Source organism: Penicillium daleae (genome assembly GCF_028827525.1).
Source record: "Penicillium daleae strain IBT 16125 chromosome Unknown utg000002l_segment0_segment0, whole genome shotgun sequence".
In the NCBI taxonomy this organism is placed as follows: domain Eukaryota; kingdom Fungi; phylum Ascomycota; class Eurotiomycetes; order Eurotiales; family Aspergillaceae; genus Penicillium; species Penicillium daleae.
Genome location: NW_026623150.1, coordinates 689,872 through 707,741, shown reverse-complemented (window position 1 = coordinate 707,741; position 17,870 = coordinate 689,872). Strand labels below are relative to the sequence as shown.

Here is a 17,870-nt window from a genome sequence, read left to right as displayed (position 1 = left end):
ATTATACTTTACCTAGCAACTAACGCCACACCCGACGAGACTCTCAAACTCTTGACCATGTCCAATGTGACATATATTCTGACCGAGCCCAACACCATTCAACAGGTTGCTCTGATTAAAGAATATGCAAATCATATCAAGACAATCCAGGTCGAGCGGGGAGCAAGATGCGAGTTCGCCTCCGATTCCAACCCTGAAATTGATGAGAACCTATCGATTGATGCGCATCGACCATGCATGGTCATTACAACCTCCGGGAGCAGCACTGGGCAGCCGAAATTTGTTGTTGCTCCTCGCCGAACTTTCTTCTACTGTGGCAAGACAGACCCAGACCGCGTATTTCTGGCCTTCCGTGCTGTTCATTGGATGGGCGGCGCAACAGGACTCATTGCGCGGCTCCTGCGTGGGATGAGGATTCACTGGCCGCGGCGCCCGTGGAAGCCAGCTATGTTTTGGGAGATTTTCAAGCAGGGTGCCATTACCGATGTGTCGTTTTCGTCTCTACTATTCAAGAGACTAGAGGAATACTATTTAGTGAGCATCCGGGGGCTTCCTGCCGATGAGCACGACGCATATGTATCGGGGGCGAGAAAGATCCGGGCCGGCACGATTAGTGGCTCGACAATTGACCCGATGACGGCCCAGTTCTGGATGGAGCTCACAGGGATGAAGATCCGGAACGTTTATGGGTCGACTGAACTTGGCGGAATGGCGTTGGCATCTGATCTTGATGCTCCATACGTCGATGTTGGTTATACCTGGATTATGGCATCTCTTACTCCGTATACTTTACTGACTTGTCCAGAGGTGCATTGGTATGCCTGCTACTGGGGTGCAGATCAAACTATCAAATGGAGATGAGGGAGAATTGCTTGTCAAGTCTCCTCGAATGTTCACGCAGTAGGACTCTCGCATTGATGTTTGTCTCATATATGCTGATATGCGGCAGCTATCTCAATGATGAAACAGCAACAAAGGATGTATTCGACGAGGAGGGATTCTACAAAACAGGCGACCTTGTGCGACGTGTCGGGGCCTGTTACTTTTTTGAAGGGAGGGCAGACTCCGACTGTACGAACCCTCCTCCTGCTGAAGCCTCTAGGGGTCGTTTTGAAACCTAACTGAAAACCTCACACAGGGATCAACTTTCTTGATCGCAAGATCTCTGTCCTAGAGCTAGAAGAACATCTCTTGCGTCTTTATTACATATCTGAGGCGCACGTCCTTCCTGTACTTGACCGCGTGGTCAGGGGACTCGCTGCAGCACTTGTCCGTCTCAACTGTCGAAACTCGGACGTCGATCTGCGAAGAATACGCGATGACCTTTCTCTAAGTTTGGAGCTTTATAAACTACCTGTACTTCTATACATATTGAAAGACGGAGAGGAGGTACCCAGAACGGCCTCAGATAAAGTTCTCAAGGCCCAGGCATTGGACAAGTTCTTTCGTATCCAGGGGTATCGGCCTCGTGAATATTGTGTGAATGGGGTTGAGTCAATATCTCCGGCTTGGTAAACGGTCATGGATTAAACAAGGCAAAGTGCCAATATCACTCTCTTTATTTAACACATAGTGTAGTAGGAGGTCCGGTGGCGTTATGGAGAAGGTGTCTGGAGTGAGAAACACGCTGAACGCTGGGCATTTACAAATCAACATCCCAATTTCCAATTCTGTACTAGCTTAAGGTTCTGCTTCCTGAGGGATTCAGGCCTCGGCGCGGTCGTTGATATATCTTGAGGATAATCCTAGATACAGCAATGACACACACTGGCGAATATACAGCGCCAAAAACACTGGATACCGCGTTAGACTTACTCGATAAGGAGGCAGTCGAGCTGGATCGCATCATGGATACTTTCGCTCTGGAACATTTCCTGCTGGTAAAGCGGTTTGAAAGGGATGCTCTGGCACGGAAAGATCCTGAAGAGGTACGGATGGTGCTTACTGAGCTGTTTTAAAATGGAGATGATTATATACAATGGTCCGGTGAATGAGATATAGCAGACATAATATATGAGTGTACCGGATACCTGCCTATTGATGATAAAATGTGTAGAGACACATACGATCCCTAAGTGCCAGTACTTCCCGTGGTACCTCAAGGATCATGCATATTTTGGCTAGATGGTGTAGGTAGATAAATTCAAGGCTTGTTTGGTTCCTCTTATAATATCATTCCTTCTGCTCAATGGTCCGCCAGTGATGCCCATAACAAAAAACCACCCACAACAATCCCGAAAAAAGCAGATACACTCCAGCCATAATACTTCCTGTCCAGCCGATGCCAACAGTCTTGACCAACGGGAGGATGCCCGCTACCGCGCCTGCCGCGCATAGAAACCGGACCAAATTTGCAGCTGCCAGCACCACCGCAGGCCGCCTTCGATGGATTGCCAGCAGCAGCCCGGTGATTCCGATATTGGCCCCCGTGATAGCATTGCCGGCGAAACAAAGCATGACCAATGGACCGGCGGGATGGACATTACGCTTCATCAGCCACCCATATACTGCCATCCAGATACAGGCCATATAGACAAGAGGAAGGATGACTTGCAGACAAGCGCGTTCAAAGGGGAGTTCTTGGGGACTCCGATCCATGGCCTCAACACCGATGCAACGACGGTATCGCTGCTTATTTTTCGTAGTGAGAGGGGCAACGATCCAGCGCGCGGCGAAACCCCCTACGGCGTAGGGCACGTAGGTAAGTCCGACTTGCCATGGTTGAAAGCCATATTGGTCCTGGAAGAGGACCGGAATGCTGACAAAGATGGCCATATTTCCGCATAATAGCACGGCTGAAAATATGGAGAGCAGGCATGTCGACCTGTGGCTGAGGAGTCGAATTGTATCCAGGACTCCACGCGTGCGCCCGGGTGTGCGTGGCCATGGGGTATCTTGACGGTATTCGAGCGGATGGAGGAAGTCTATTAGCGCTCGATTCCAGCGCTGAGGCGGTACTTCTCCGTTGTGCACTAAGGCGCGACATGACTCGCGCAGGAACACCAGGATGAACAATAATGTGACAGCCGCAAATATGGCCAGGAACCAGAACACACTTCTCCAGCCGAGAAACTGCGCTAGGAGACCCCCGGTGACGGGGCCGACAAGGTGAGACAAGGTGTAGCCTGAGGAGGTATAGATGCGGTATTTGCTGCGTTCTGCACGGGTGAGTATATCCGATAAGTATGCGATGCCCACGACTGACAAGCTGCTGCTACCGAAGCTCTGCAGGCAACGCAGTGCCATCAGCCCACCATAACTAGTCTGCAAGGCGAGACCGATGTTTGCACTTAGGTATACTGCCAAGCAAACAATGAAAACGGGCCGACGTCCACGTTGATCCGAAAAGCTCGCTGTTAGCAGAGGGAAGAGAGCTTGCGTGATCTTGAAGGGTATGAATGAGCTGACTTTGTCTTCGGGACGAGCAGTGTGTGCCATACCATATATACAGTGATTGCCAAGGTTATTTGAGAGGGAGAGACATGTAGATCTCGCGACAGAGTACCGAGGATAGGAAAATACATGCTTGTTGAAGCTGGCCCCAGGAAGGTCATGGTGGTGATGATAAGGATGGACAGGATTTTTTCGGGCCCCGAGAGGATGGACAGGGATTGAGGTTGCCGACATGGTAGTCCTTCTATCTCTCGATCTTCGACTTTGTGGACATTGGCAGATGGTTCATGGTTGGTATCGTCATTGGTAAGCTTGGATTCGTTGGGGTTACAGCTGGCTATACCCATGGCTTGGGATTGCCAAAAGACCCCCTCGCTTTTTCTTTTAGCAAAAGAAGGATGTTTGAAAAAGTTCGCCTTGCCCCGGACGTCTCACGAGGTGACTGCAAGAATCCGCCCTTCACCGCGGATTCCCGATACACGGATGATCGACACTTGGCATCTATGTTCAAGGGGTCACCCCTTAAATAGCACATCACGCACATTGAAGAGTGAATATTTGGCTCATAAACCTTTCAGACCAAGAACCGGACAGCTATACACTCCCTGGTCACAGATTTGCCGATAACTCCACAGTGCATTAGTGTGACACTATCGTAACTTTTGAAAATTTACCGTAATTAACAGGAGTATTTAGCAGCACTAGAGTGAGATAAGATTGGGATGGTAACTGAGATACACATGCACAAAGGGCGCTATTGATTTTATCGGCAAATCTGTGGCCAGGGAGTGTAGCGAAGTATAATCAAAAAGCTAGGTGGTGTTCGACCATATACAACAATTAGGAACACCTCAGCCAGTTTAGCTGCGTTTGTACTGCAAAATCGTGCCAAATTATCGCCGCTGATTGGTCGATTTCGCTGCCAAGACGTGTTCTGGTTCGCCCGAGTCTATCGTGGCTACGTCGTCTTATTGCTCAACTACTTCTCTATCCATCCTAGCCGTTAGGGTTCTAGGGCATCTTTCCGCTTTTCTCTCTACGTTTCCCTTCTTTGACTGGCTCGTCCTTGGTTGTAAAACTCTCTTCTAAGTTCTTGGCTTAACTTTAGCATTGCTATTGATTTTCAACCTTCCTGTCGCCGATTCGCTGACTTGCGGCATCCTCGCTAGGCTTGGCCATTGCTGGTCCACGAGACTCTATAGCTTCATCTGTACTGGTCGTTAGTTTATCTTTCATGCTTATCTCTCTTCTGCTCTATAATTCTCTTCTTACTAATACCCACTATAACTTATTCCTATACCTTACGTCACTAACATATAAGAGAACACAGAGTGAAGTCAGACCTCGTTATAGTTACTTAGCTTATAGTTGGAAGGTAGGCCGTGTGACGGACTAGACACGATGGAAACAAACATGGCCGAATCGGGAGGATAAGAAAAGGCGTTTCTTATCGGGGGATATATCAAACATCATCCTACTAGATAGTCTTCTCTTTCTTCTCCTCTCTAGCCTTGATACTTTCGTCAAATGGCACAAGTTGATCCCTGATCTCTTTCTGGCTGTAACAGGCCGGAGGGCACGGATACTTGTACCTGCTATATACAACGGCTAAGGACAAATTAGGACTAGGACTAATCGTATGATACTATATACTGTATCACCTAGTACAATATATGAAGGTAACGAATACAACATATTGTATAAGGAAGTACAACGAAGGAAAATATCTAAGGACACCCATTTATCATGTATTTAGTTTTCTTCTACTGTCTTTGATTAACTGGATAACTTTGGATATATCTTCCAAAATCAATCTAGACTCGTTTAAACCATCAAGACTTCTTGATTTCCCGAATCACTTGTTATCGGAATAACTAGAACCGTTACTCATTGAAGAGTTTACTCTGATTTGAATATCTTGCCAAGTATCGGTTTCCGACAAAAAGCTATGAGGGTCTCACATACATATGTGTAGATGAGGACGGTGTGTTCCCGATAATAATCAATATTAAGGACAACTATAGTCAACCCTAGATACAGCAGAGGAATTCAGGATCCAGTAGTAAGCCACAACTGAATCCAAGCATCCTTGCAAGTATAAAGTGGAACTCCAGCAGTGCGTCGTGTCTTGTTTCCTGTGAGAAAAACGCCTCACAAAGTTGCTAATCCAACTGGGGTAGAATGATCAGTCTTTTTCCACTAACGGCATTATGTCGTAGCAAATCCCAAGCTTTTGGGACAGCGGATAACCCTCCTTTTATTTCCAAAGGGACTGATTTCAAGCTTCCATGAGCAAACACAGATTCCAAGAAGGTCCACCAAGCCCATTCGGTGAACTCATGATGAGCAGGGTTCAGGTAGTCGTCAAGGAACTGATGGAAGAACCCCGTTACCCCTTCAGGCAATTCAACGCCAGGGCGTACACCCATCGTGGACAAGAAGCTTCCCCCACCTTGCGCTGACAAAACCCTGCCGATCTTCATTTGATCCTCTGCTGAATCTGCAGCGGCGAGAACAGCCTGGAATGGACCCAAAGAGACTGCTTGTTCAACAACAGACGGGGAGGTTCTGTCGAGAAATGAGGTGACCCCAATCGAACTCGCTAGCTCTGCATGGCGTCCATTGGCAACACCAACGACAATGTAACCAGCCAAATTAGCTATCTGGGCTGAAAGTGCACCGAAGGAGGACGAAACCCCCCAGATCAGCACTCTCTGAACCGTATTTCTAGGTTTTTGAAAATTCCGCTCCAGGCCCAGGTGAATGAACAAAGCACTTATTGGCCCATACGCAGTGGATATCGCAGCCGCATCCTCGAACGGGGTGTTGCCAATCTGCGATACGAAAACACAAATGTATTAGGTGATGTCAAGGTCAAGGTGAAATCGATGGAGTTCTCTCGCTGCTACACACCTTCGATGTCAGCTGCTGTGGGACCAGCGAATATTTTTGATATGCCCCAAATCGGTGATCGTTGAACAGAACTCCAGCGCTATTGCTGGCAACTCGGTCACCGGGTTGAAACCGAGTGACTCCAGGACCAACCTTTACCACAATTCCAGATGATGAGACTACGCGATCCACGCTATCAGTCCGTCTGCTAAGGGAAGATGGCAACTTGAGAGAATTAGGCTTACGTCCGATGATGGTTGGGTAACTCAGAGGGATCGGGATAATGCCTGCCTGGAGCTTCCACTCTCCAGGTTGCACGGCCACAGCCTTCGTCTAGGTCATAAATTCATTAGTCAATGCGTTGAGGACTTAACTATCAATGTGATATGCATACCTCAATAAGCAACTCATCCTCGCCAGGTTCTGGACAAGGGGCAGCATCTACGAAAGGATCCTCGCCCGGACCTTTGAGCCAAAGAGCTTTGTTTTCCATAGTAGCTTGGTGATCTGGTCGATGTAGAAGCTTATTATCGCGAAACGACTAAAGGGTGTGGTATCAGTACTCATTTATTGAATTTCAGAGTATAGAGCCGTTCCTAGGTGGTTACTCTAATTAGTATTTACTGACCAATCTTCTACTCAGTCTATTGCTGAACCTTTACTCTATTTGTCACCATGCTCCGCAACACTTTGCATCGTGTTCAGAGAACATTCGCCTTCTGTTCGATGATGACAAATTGGTGACGTCGGCTGCAAACATCGCAAACATCACAAACACCTACATACAGTATTTGCAATAGATATACGTAGGACACTATATGTACCATCCTATGCCGGGTGAGGCTTTCCTATCTTAGCTGCCGCCGTTTTTATGAGGGCGCTCAGAGTCAGACTCTCTGAGTAAATTTCAGTCCGGAATCAGACTCACTGTGAGCTGCTCAGTGTCATCACGTGATGACCAGTGAGGTCCAATGAGTGCTCAGTGAGTCTGGTTGGCTGCTCACTTTGAGCCATCACTGATTACTCAGATACTCATCAAAGGCATCTCTATTGAGCACCCAGTCGACGCTCAGCCCATACCTAAAAGAGCGCCTTGCCCCACAGTTCTGTTTATCTTCCGACCTACTTTTTGATGGACCTCATTTTTCACCGTGCCCCTTTTTTTTGAGGTACTCGATCCTCTAATCTCTTTCCCCTCTCAAAAACTAACGAACTGGGGCACGATGACACAAAAATGGAGGGCTTAAGCTATCTGCTTTGCACCGGCGCAGAAAAAAGCGTTCTGCTCTTATTAAACACTAAGATATGTGCTTAAATCCTGAAGTACAAATTGTAGCTATCTCCCTTATTTCAAGCTACCGTACAGATTTTCTTTATCCTTTTTGTTACAAGCCAAGCGAGATGATGACGGAAGTCTCCATTCGGTGCTATCTGCGAAAGATTCCAGTCTAGAGAAGGAAAGAGAGAAGAAGAAGATGCGTGGTCGGATATGGGCCTTTTAACCCTCTTAGGGAACTTCCCCTTTCGGAATCGCATGAGGACAACGTAAAGAATCCAGGTATATTTGCGTTCGATAGTGAAGCGGAGGAGAAACAAGCTAATAGATAACTTGACTAAACATGTCGCGATAACGTAGGTCGCCTCATATGCGAAAAGTAACTAGCAAATATCAGATACTTTCCGGGGTGTTTAGGTAATTTAGGGAGTGCATGCCTTAAGGAGAGAATAAGCCTTAGTTGAGAGATATCCATCCATCTGTGCCCGAAACCACCGGCTTCAACTCCAACAAGGAGACAGGCTGAGCCCAGCACAAAAATTATCTTCCTCTCGTATTAGCAGATTATGGGCTGAGCTGGAGGTGATTTTCGCAGTAGACATACTAATGAACGCACTGACAATGCGTCGTCCGCCCCAAATCCCCTTGTTATTCTGACCCGCACGTAGCAACGGAGAGCAACTGTAGTGACTGTAAGAGGAAGAAAGCATATAACAACAGCAGCAAGTTGTGAGCCTCGATCATTCATTCGTCATTCGTGCTACGGCGATAGATTAACGGCGCAATGCACAGAACTTACAACAGGAATGAAGAAAGGTCACACCACCTGACGTCATAACATGAACCCCCCGCCCCCGGCCGGGGCGGCCGGAGCTTATTCAATAGGATTTAGCCACCGGAAGATTCTTCAAATTTCCAGACCTAAGTTAATACCAGATTCGAAATCAGATTCCCCCTGATACACTCATAGATTGTTCCCTAAACCCTAATTCTAATTACGCTAGTCTAAATTTGATTAGTCATGGCGATCTAGCAAGATGACATCCCACCTCTGCTCTACATCACTCATGTAGCCCCTCATTTGCACTCGCTTGACTATAGTTGAAGGCGGTGCCGAGGTTTATATCATTACTAACCGTGGTACGGTGCCGTTCTCGCTTTTCAGAGATCGTCGTCTCGCTTGTGATTACTTTGGTTACCAGTGTCTTTCCAGAGCTAGTAACTTCCTAATAGCTAAAATATATCTTCCACAGCTGCACCTGGTTTAGGAGATGACCCCGACGATCATAGAATGTCGACTACATATCTCACCCCGAAGAGCTCGTGGCATGGCCCCCTCCCCAGTTTCATTCACAGCCCCTACGACACGCGGTTTGTTTGCAGCCCCTCCTCTTAAGCGGTCGACAAGAGCAACCCTGCTGCAAGCCAATTACGACGGACTAGTCTCCGATTGCTTCATTCTCTTGAGTGGGAAGAGGATCATGCTTACGACGAATGTCCACCAACCGGTATCCATTATCTCATAGAGTGGCGGGTCAAGATCAATAAACGAACTGTATCGGAGGACACCCATGAAGACTTGTGCTGGCCCAAAGCGATTACTAGCAACAATTCTTGGCACACCGTCGTTTTGATATTGAATTGTTATGATCTTCCGACACATTTTTCTGAAGGTCTTTCTGGAGACCCCATAACAGGCTATCACAGTCGCGTGGTTTGAGCCCTGATGAAACCCCCGAAGTCTATTTAAAAGCGAAGATATGAGGTACGCCCTGACCTTCAGCGTATTTCTACCAATGAATTTGCCAAAGAAGTGTCGAATAGCAGACAGGATGACGGCCAGATCTCCATCCTGTTCGTTTCCAAATATAGATAAAAGAGGCGAGAAGGACCGGGAATACAATCAATTGAAGGATAGAAATGCCGTCTGAATAGGTCAACTTCCCCATTGTCGTGGTGATTATAAATTGAGTAGATAAGAACACGGGGTGGTGATTGAGGCGCAACGAAATGAGGATAGAAAGAACCTGTTGTGGTCTATTTGCACGATAGGAAAATCAATCTATTTATGCACTTTCAGGTATCCCTCTCCCACGTACTGGTGCCTTCTTTTGGCATAGGGGCTCCTCCTTCTAGCCTTTAAATCCGCGCTTCAAAAGTAGAAAGATCATACTAGTCAACGAAAACAGCCCTAAATATTGATTTTTACTTATTCAGATTGACTATTGCCCATCTAGCCTCGCTGAATGGCTGGCCCATTTCGATGGACTGGGAGAAATTATGAAATGCTATCGCCCAAAGAAGTTTACGAGTCCGATTTTGGCGACTATATATGGCCCAAGTCATGATCTGAGCATAGTACTCGCTGCATTTATGCATCTCTCTGCAGAGGCCATCGAATGGCTTAAGAAGCCTAGAGGAGATGGGATACTGGAAAGATTGATTGCATATATGGCAGAAATATCACGCATTGCCGCGGCTGTTGATAATACAGATGCTTTCGATCCTGAGGCCTTTCAGTCTCTATTGAACAACGCATTGGATGTCGAACTGGGTGCTCCAGACCTTGATATCAAGGTTAATCATGGCATCCCCGGAAAGCCCCCGCCATACACTCGTGGTGAATTGAAAACGAGAATATCCCAAACGAATGTACTTTTTGGTTCCGCTTATCGCATCTCCTCCCTTAAAGATGCCACTCTTCGCATTCTTCTCTGGCTTTTACTGTCGTTTACTCATCCTCTTATTTGCATTTGCCGGGGTAGTGTTGAAGTGCAGATGCCCAGTCGGACCCAAATAACGAAGCGCCCTCTCGAAGACAAGGCAAACAGACTTGCCGCATTTTACGTCAGCAAGACTGTTCGCTGTCTTCCATACCTTGGTCAAGTTGACATGAGTCCATCGGGGCTCCACTATGGGTTGCTCGTTGCCATCCAGGCTTCGCGGGTATACTCCCACTCCAGGGACCGGGCTCGCTTTCTTTGGGCTCAAGAACTTTTTTCAACTCTGCAGCTTGCAGGTTTTGATTATGTGCAACGATTTTGTGACATTTATGGGCCCTATTGGGCTAATACCCACAAACAAAATCTTTTCCGACTCCTAAGTTACAGGGAGACTATTAAGAAGAGCAAAGGGTCTATCCGAGATCACAGTGGAAGCGGCAATTGAGCAGCCGACTACGGCTCTCTCCAGGATTAGCATGGAAACCCTTGGTGGGAAAATATGATCATGCATGAACGAGATGAGCGATTCGGATGATAGTTATTAGAGGCAACATTTGGAGGGCCATATCAACCACGGTGTCTAGTCACCAACGCTTATTAGAATGGAACATGGTAGCACTCAATGGATAAACCACCTTAGTTCAAATTACACAGGATACAAATGAAAAATGCGTTGTCAAAGAATTCCATTAGCTTAGGGTGAAAAGGTACGCAAGTGTCTTTCAGCCTTTCAGTGCAATCTTAGTTCTTAACTATGAGTATATAACTTAGCCTGACTGGTGTAGACCAGTATGAAAGCCTAATTTGGTGATTTAAGAGCGCCAGTCATCGTGAAACTTATAAGGATTATCTATACCCATATGAGAGGATTCTATACTCCTGCTTCGGAAGCGGGTCGCTTATAGGCCCACGAATATTAGAGAAAACTATCTTATAGTATTTTTATCTTCTTTATTACAAGGCTCGGAAACCTTAGCTAGGGAATTAGGAAGACTCTTTTAAATCTTCAAGAGCGAGGTCAGGTCTTCCATACTTGAGCAACGCTTAAACTCGGAAACGGCGAAACTAACCGCGTCTAGTAATTAATATTCACATTTACAGGTCCTGATCTTTCAATGCAAAACCATATTGCAATCTCGACACGAAGCAGTTTTGAAGCCAATTGAGAAATGGACACATCCGAATCAAATTCGCTACTAAAAAAAAGAATGCCAATCTCGAATCCGTAAGATTGAACATATTTAAGATATTCAATCCCATAAGCTAATCTAACCCACGTGATCCGCACGCGTCGGGATCGCGTCTCCGCCGGCAGAAAAAACGTTCCTGGCGAAAAGTAATTATAAAGTGGTTCAAACGTTGGTTGACCAGATCAGATAGGAGGCGGGCCTCAACTGCCTGGGACAAGTGCTGCCTACGACAATAATGGACGACTCAGTACCTGACACCCCTATTCGGGGAAAGAAGCTTGCACCAGGCACCCCCGACGATGATGGAGACTACGAGACGATCGCCACCTTGCCCGCGCATACAATTACCCCGTCACAGCGATTGACCCAGGCAACACAACTAATTGACATGCCATATTCACGCTCGAACAATACAATTGTCCAGGTTGCTGCATCCTCACCCACGGCTCCTGCTGCCTCCCCACCCACCCACCGTCCCCGCGGAGGACTTTTAAGCTCGCTCATGGCTCCTTCTGGCACATCCTTCCGTCCTCCAGCTACAACTGTTCGCCCGACGAAACGAACTCCCAACTTCGACATGGATGACGGTCCAACCTACCGAGGCGGGTCCTCGGATGACGACGAGAATCGTATCGACATCAAGCCTGCGATGTTTGAGAAAACTGCTCGAAGCCCTGAAAAAGTTGCCGAGTCACCTGTCCGCGCGGAGACTGGCTCCTTGGATCGCTTTAAGGAAATTACTTCATCCGCCATGTACGACCCAACTACCGCGGGTGTGAAGCGCTCAGCCGATCAGATGAGCCCCGCCGATGCTCCTCGGGGTGTTGCTACAAAGAAGCTTCGACAAGGCGCTCCTTCCCGCGCGCAACCTGTGAACGCCCAGATCTCGACTGTGCTGGACATTGCCGATTTCCGAATCCGAGTCAAAGTGGAGCGTATTCTCAAAGTCATGCCCACAAAGTCTGTATCAGAGTGTGTGGATGCTCTCATGTCGGCCAATGGAAACTACGATATGGCTCTGGATCTACTCGCCAACGAACCTGTCCGCGCAAATGGGAACGGAACCCGCAATTCCGCCATTGAAATTGAATCTTCAGATGACGAGCTAAGTGCGGAGCCTGTCCGCAACATTGGACAGATGGTCAAGCAGAAGATCAAGGCGCGTGGCACCATTCAAGATAAATGGGCTGCTTCGAATTTGCCGGCTACCTCTCAGAATGAAGAGGGGGTGAAGCCTCGCGGTCGTCTTATGCGCGGCCCTCGAACTCGTGATTCCGCCACCCTTTCTGATGCCATCTTGATCGACTCGGACGACTCGCCCCCAAAGAAGAAGGCTGGACATCTCCAGAAGGGCCCTCGCCGCGCCCCCTCGCTCACCCCAGAGGCTTTGCTCACAGATTCGGAGGATTCCGATGTCCTCGATGAGGATGCTTCTTCTGGCGACCTGGAGCAAAAAGTGTTGCGATTCTTCAACACCTGCAAGTCCCACGACCTCGCCGACATTGCCGCGATTCCTGAGGAGACGGCCGACCTCATCATCTCCCAGCGCCCATTCACCAACCTGGGCCAGGTACGTGAGGTCAGTGCCCCTGTCGATGAGAACGCCAAACCCAAGGGCAAGGGCAGGGGCCGCAAAGCTCCCAAGCCTGTCGGCGACAAGATCGTCGACAAGTGCCTGGACATGTGGACTGGGTACCTGGCGATCGATGCCCTCGTTGCGGAATGTGAAGCGCTGGGCAAGCCCGTGGCCGAAGAGATGAAGAAGTGGGGGGTGGACATCTTTGGCAAGCGTGGTGATTCCGAGCTCCAGCTCACGAATCTGGAAGGCTCCCACGATTCGGGAATCGCAACACCTTCCTCCAACCCCCAGTCTCCTGGCGAAGAGGATTCGGACGATGAGATTCGACCCGTCGTCAAATCTCGAAAGTTTCAGTCGAGTGGTCAGTCTGGTCTCATCTCACAGCCATCCATTATGGCCAAAACCTTGGTTATGAAGGATTATCAAATCGTCGGTCTTAACTGGCTGGCGCTGCTGTTCGAGAAGAAGATGAGCTGCATCCTCGCTGATGAAATGGGTCTCGGCAAGACCTGTCAGGTCATCTCGTTCCTCTCCCACCTCTTAGAGAAGGGCATCAAGGGCCCTCACCTGGTGGTCGTCCCTTCATCCACCATTGAGAACTGGCTTCGTGAGTTCAAGAACTTCTCTCCGAAGCTCGTGGTCAAGCCCTACTACGCGGGCCTGGCTGAGCGTGCATACATTCGCGAGCAGCTTGAAGATGAGCGGGACTCGATCAACGTCGTGGTTACCACCTACACCATCGCCAAGGCCAAATTGGATGCAAAGTTCCTTCGCGATATGGACTTCTGTGTCTGCGTCTATGATGAAGGGCACATGTTGAAGAATTCTCAGTCGGTCCTGTACGACAAACTCATTCGCATCAATGCCGAGTTCCGACTTCTCCTCACGGGTACCCCGCTGCAGAACAATTTGCAAGAACTGGCTTCTCTACTCGGCTTCATGCTGCCTGGAGTCTTCAAACAGCACAAGGAGGATCTGCAGGCGGTCTTTGCCAACAAGGCAAAGACGTCTGATGAATCGCACGCAACGCTCTTGTCAGCACAGCGTATCGAGCGTGCCAAATCCATGCTGAAGCCTTTTGTTTTGCGCCGGAGGAAGGTCCAAGTCATTGACCTGCCCCACAAGCACTCGTATGTTGAGTACTGCGAGATGAAGCCTTCACAGCGGGGTATTTACGATCACGAAAAGGAGCAAGTCCGTCAGCTCCTCGAGGACCGCGCTGCGGGCAAGAAGACTGGCTCGAAATCCGCCAACATCCTCATGAAGCTCCGCCAAGCCGCCATCCACCCCCTCCTCGCCCGGCGTCACTACACCGATGCCATTCTCAAGAAGATGGCTAAGAGCTGTCTGAAAGAGGAGAAATGGGCTCTTTCCGATCCAGCGATCATTGAGGAGGAGTTGCAGGCTTACAATGACTACGAGTGCCATCACATGTGTCTTGAGAACCCGAGCTCGCTCGGCAAATACAAGCTCAAGAATGAAGAATGGATGGACTCCGGTAAAGTCGAAAAGCTCTGTGAACTGCTCACCCGCTTCGTCGCCAACGGCGACCGCACCTTGATCTTCTCGCAATTCACCATGGTCATGGACATCCTCGAGAACGTTCTCGAGACTCTGCAGATTGAGTTTGTCCGCCTGGATGGCCGCACCAACGTTGAAGACCGCCAGTCCATCCTGGATGCATTCCACGAGCGGGTGGAAATCCCCGTCTTCCTGCTCTCGACCAAGGCCGGTGGTGCAGGCATCAACCTGGCCTGCGCAAACAAGGTCATCATCTTCGACTCCTCCTTCAATCCACAGGAGGATGTTCAGGCCGAGAACCGCGCCCACCGTGTCGGCCAGACTCGCGAGGTTGAGGTCTTCCGCTTTGTCACTCGTGAGACTATTGAGGAGCAGATCTACGCCCTGGGTCGAACGAAGCTGGCGCTGGACCAGGCTGTCGCGGGTGATGATGACGTCGCCGCTAAGAAGAACGAGGAGGCTGGTATGCAGGCTGTGGAGAGCATGGTTTTTGCGGACATGGAGAAGAAGGATAAGCCGGAGGAGGAAAAGTGAGGCAGCGCTCGAAGGGATCTGTTGCAAGAGCTGTGGTGGTTGGGTTTATGGTGTTCAGGAAAAATCTTGCATTTTCAATCGGGTGTGTTCTGGTTTGTACACATGTCGCTGGAGTTTTTGCGACCGTTCGGTTCAAAAGGTGCATATCGCATATCAGCATATTAGAGTAGACCAAATAAAGTTTAATTCTCGAAACCTCCAGTTTTTTTTTGTTTTGCTGTTAGGTAGAGCTTGTCTCATGCTTTTCAAGGTTGGGTTAGGCTGATCAAGAACAAGCGAAGAGATGACTCAGTGAAGCGGAGGTTGGATATTGTAATCCCGTGTATATGTATAATCTAGTATATTTTGAGGGGAATCTATAAACAAGAAAAAATAGAACCATGGGAACCACATCCCAATGCAGAAAGACCTCGAGTGAGTCCAGAAACCAGGCTATGCAGAATGACCAAAGAAGAAAAGTGGGGATATAGAGTGGGGGACACGTTTATACTGCAACGGCAGGCTGCTGGGGAACCTCTGCAGCGGGGACTGACGGATCAACGGGGGTAGTCGTAGTGGCCTGCTCAGATGCGGATGCAGGCTTAGCTGCTTTAGCCGGCTGTGGGATAGACGAGGTACGGATGGGACCAACATTATGCGTAGTGGTGGAGTTTGACTTGGCAGGTCTGGTGTTACCGCCGCCAGCGGCACGCGCAGACTCGTTATTCTCCTTGGCGTTCTGCACGGCCTTGGAGACAGTGTGTTCTGCATCGCCTAGCTCCTGCTTGTGCGTGAGGTCGAGGATCTCGTCCAGCTGAATGGCTGAAGGCACGAGATCGTCGAATTTCAATCGTCGGCAGACATCAGCGTATGTCTTGGATTGCTTGGCTTCTTTGAATTCCTTGACTTTGCCCGGGATCAACATGTTGAGCAGGTACTTGGTATTACCGTAGCGGTTCTCGCTCTCAATGCAGAACTTGAGATATTGATACACCACGTCGCGCCAAGGTGCGAGACCACCGTCCGCCTCGGAGCGGAAACAGGATGAATTGGATTCCGCCGAAACGGCGATCATTGCGCCATCCACGCCGAACTCGTCCATCAGCGTTAGTGCGTTGTCGCGCGAGGTGACGTCGCCGTTCATCACGCATGCCACACCGGCATTGTGGCAGACATCGGCCACCATGCGAAGCTGGTCGCGGATTGCTTGCTCACGGGGCCGCATGGGGGTTGTGCGGCAGTGGACGGTTAGACCTGTGATACCGGTGCGGACGAGGCGGGAGACGAGGGCTTCGGTGAGTTCGGGGGTCTCGAGGATGCGAATTTTCACAGAGATGCCGATCTGATACGGCTCGCCGACTTCGCGGACCAGCGTCTCGAGAATGGAGACTAGTTTATCGGGTGTGCGCAGGAGTGCGGCGCCCATGCCGCCGCTGGTGCTGAAGGGTTTGGGACAACCCGAGTTGACATCGATACCCCATACATCCCCTGCAACAACCTTTGCAGCCTGCACGGCGAGATCGGGGTTGGCAGTGCCCATTTGGAAAATGAGTTTGCCCTTTTCGCGAACAGGATCGAGACGGTAGATGACTGATTCTTTGGCGGCTTTTTCGACACGGCCGCCGTTGGAGGGGAGGCGGGTGAATTCGATGGTTCCGTTGCGCGGGTTGACGCGGCGCTCGGCACCGATGAGTGCGCGATCAATGGTTTCGGGACCCCAGACGAGGTCTGCGCCGTAGTGGAGAGCGAGGAGGCGCGAGGGGAGTTCGCCTGATCGAACCATTGGAGCAAGGACGACTTTGCCGCGATAGTCGACGCCTTTCGGGGGGATGGGCACACGCGGCACTTGGGCCGCGGTGGTGGAAACGGACTCGGCGAGGGTGGACATTGCGGAGCGTAGGAGTCTGATCATAGCATGCTGAGATGGGGAGGAGGGTGGATTTTTTTTCTTTTGTGTTCTTTTGCTTGGAGAGGATGATGGCAGTCGCCGCACTGTTCTGGGGTTCTTGGCCAAATCCGCAGGGTCACGTGTAGATAGAGGCGATAACCCAGTAAGAGGTTTTTTGAAGATTTGATGCCTTGTGGATGCCTGATTATTGTCATAATCTCTGCCTTGATTTTGGGTACAACAAATCTGGGTCTCTTCTGGGTTAATTAACAAACCTGAAAGACCTGCTCATTATGCTATCGCAATACCCTATTTATCCTCATTTCCAGTATGTTTATAGGTATGTCATAGATCAGTTAGTATGAGAGTTAGGGGGAAACATCTACACTTCAGTCGTTAACAAGCACGGTTGAATCCCGATATCGGGTTATCACTCGCCGCGAGAATGTATGGAGAGTGTCAAACGAGCATGAAGTATGGAGTACATGCAGAGTACATACATTGCCGTAGGTACCGCCAAGTAGCAGTACATACACTCATCCGGGGGGAGGGGCACGAGACCCGGGCCACAGCAGAATTCTTGAAGAGAAGAGGCGACGCAAGATAAATACAGGATAGTACAGACAATAATTGCCCAGTATACGAACAATCGGTCTCAGACCACATCACCCGGTCCATAGCTCGGGCGGAATGCCAATTTTCGGAATTTCTCTCGAGACTCAGGGCATTCGCAATGCCGGACCTCGGAGGACCCGCCGAAAAAGACCCGCGACCAGAAATTCCCGGCCAAAAGTCGAGTATTCCAGAGGGATCCTTCCCAGGGGCCGAACCAGTTACGATCCCTTCAGTGAACACGCAATTGGGCCATCGCAATTGGCAAGGACCAAACACTAGT

General features: G+C 49.4%; 6 protein-coding genes across 6 annotated transcripts; 3 read left to right on the top strand and 3 right to left on the bottom strand.

The window, feature by feature from the left end:
• Positions 1-57: 57 nt before the first annotated feature.
• Positions 58-861, top strand: N7458_001282 (uncharacterized protein; the record flags this gene model as incomplete). The annotated part of the gene is made up of 1 exon (XM_056904665.1): positions 58-861. One exon carries the CDS (start codon positions 58-60, stop codon positions 859-861), a length of 804 nt encoding a protein of 267 aa, XP_056768772.1.
• Positions 862-1,757: 896 nt separating this feature from the next.
• Positions 1,758-1,958, top strand: N7458_001281 (uncharacterized protein; the record flags this gene model as incomplete). The annotated part of the gene is made up of 1 exon (XM_056904664.1): positions 1,758-1,958. The coding sequence occupies one exon, from the start codon at positions 1,758-1,760 to the stop codon at positions 1,956-1,958; it is 201 nt and encodes a 66-aa protein (XP_056768771.1).
• A 214-nt stretch (positions 1,959-2,172) lies between these two features.
• N7458_001280 (MFS general substrate transporter) lies at positions 2,173-3,438 on the bottom strand (the record flags this gene model as incomplete). The annotated part of the gene is made up of 1 exon (XM_056904663.1): positions 2,173-3,438. The coding sequence occupies one exon, from the start codon at positions 3,436-3,438 to the stop codon at positions 2,173-2,175; it is 1,266 nt and encodes a 421-aa protein (XP_056768770.1).
• Positions 3,439-5,555: 2,117 nt separating this feature from the next.
• Positions 5,556-6,778, bottom strand: N7458_001279 (zinc-binding alcohol dehydrogenase family protein; the record flags this gene model as incomplete). The annotated part of the gene is made up of 4 exons (XM_056904662.1): positions 5,556-6,227; positions 6,307-6,464; positions 6,531-6,618; positions 6,680-6,778. 4 exons carry the CDS (start codon positions 6,776-6,778, stop codon positions 5,556-5,558), a joined length of 1,017 nt encoding a protein of 338 aa, XP_056768769.1.
• Positions 6,779-11,709: 4,931 nt separating this feature from the next.
• On the top strand, positions 11,710-15,108 carry N7458_001278 (DEAD/DEAH box helicase; the record flags this gene model as incomplete). Its single annotated transcript, XM_056904661.1, has 1 exon — positions 11,710-15,108. The coding sequence occupies one exon, from the start codon at positions 11,710-11,712 to the stop codon at positions 15,106-15,108; it is 3,399 nt and encodes a 1,132-aa protein (XP_056768768.1).
• A 484-nt stretch (positions 15,109-15,592) lies between these two features.
• Positions 15,593-16,975, bottom strand: N7458_001277 (tRNA-dihydrouridine(20) synthase (NAD(+)); the record flags this gene model as incomplete). Its single annotated transcript, XM_056904660.1, has 1 exon — positions 15,593-16,975. One exon carries the CDS (start codon positions 16,973-16,975, stop codon positions 15,593-15,595), a length of 1,383 nt encoding a protein of 460 aa, XP_056768767.1.
• Positions 16,976-17,870: the final 895 nt, after the last annotated feature.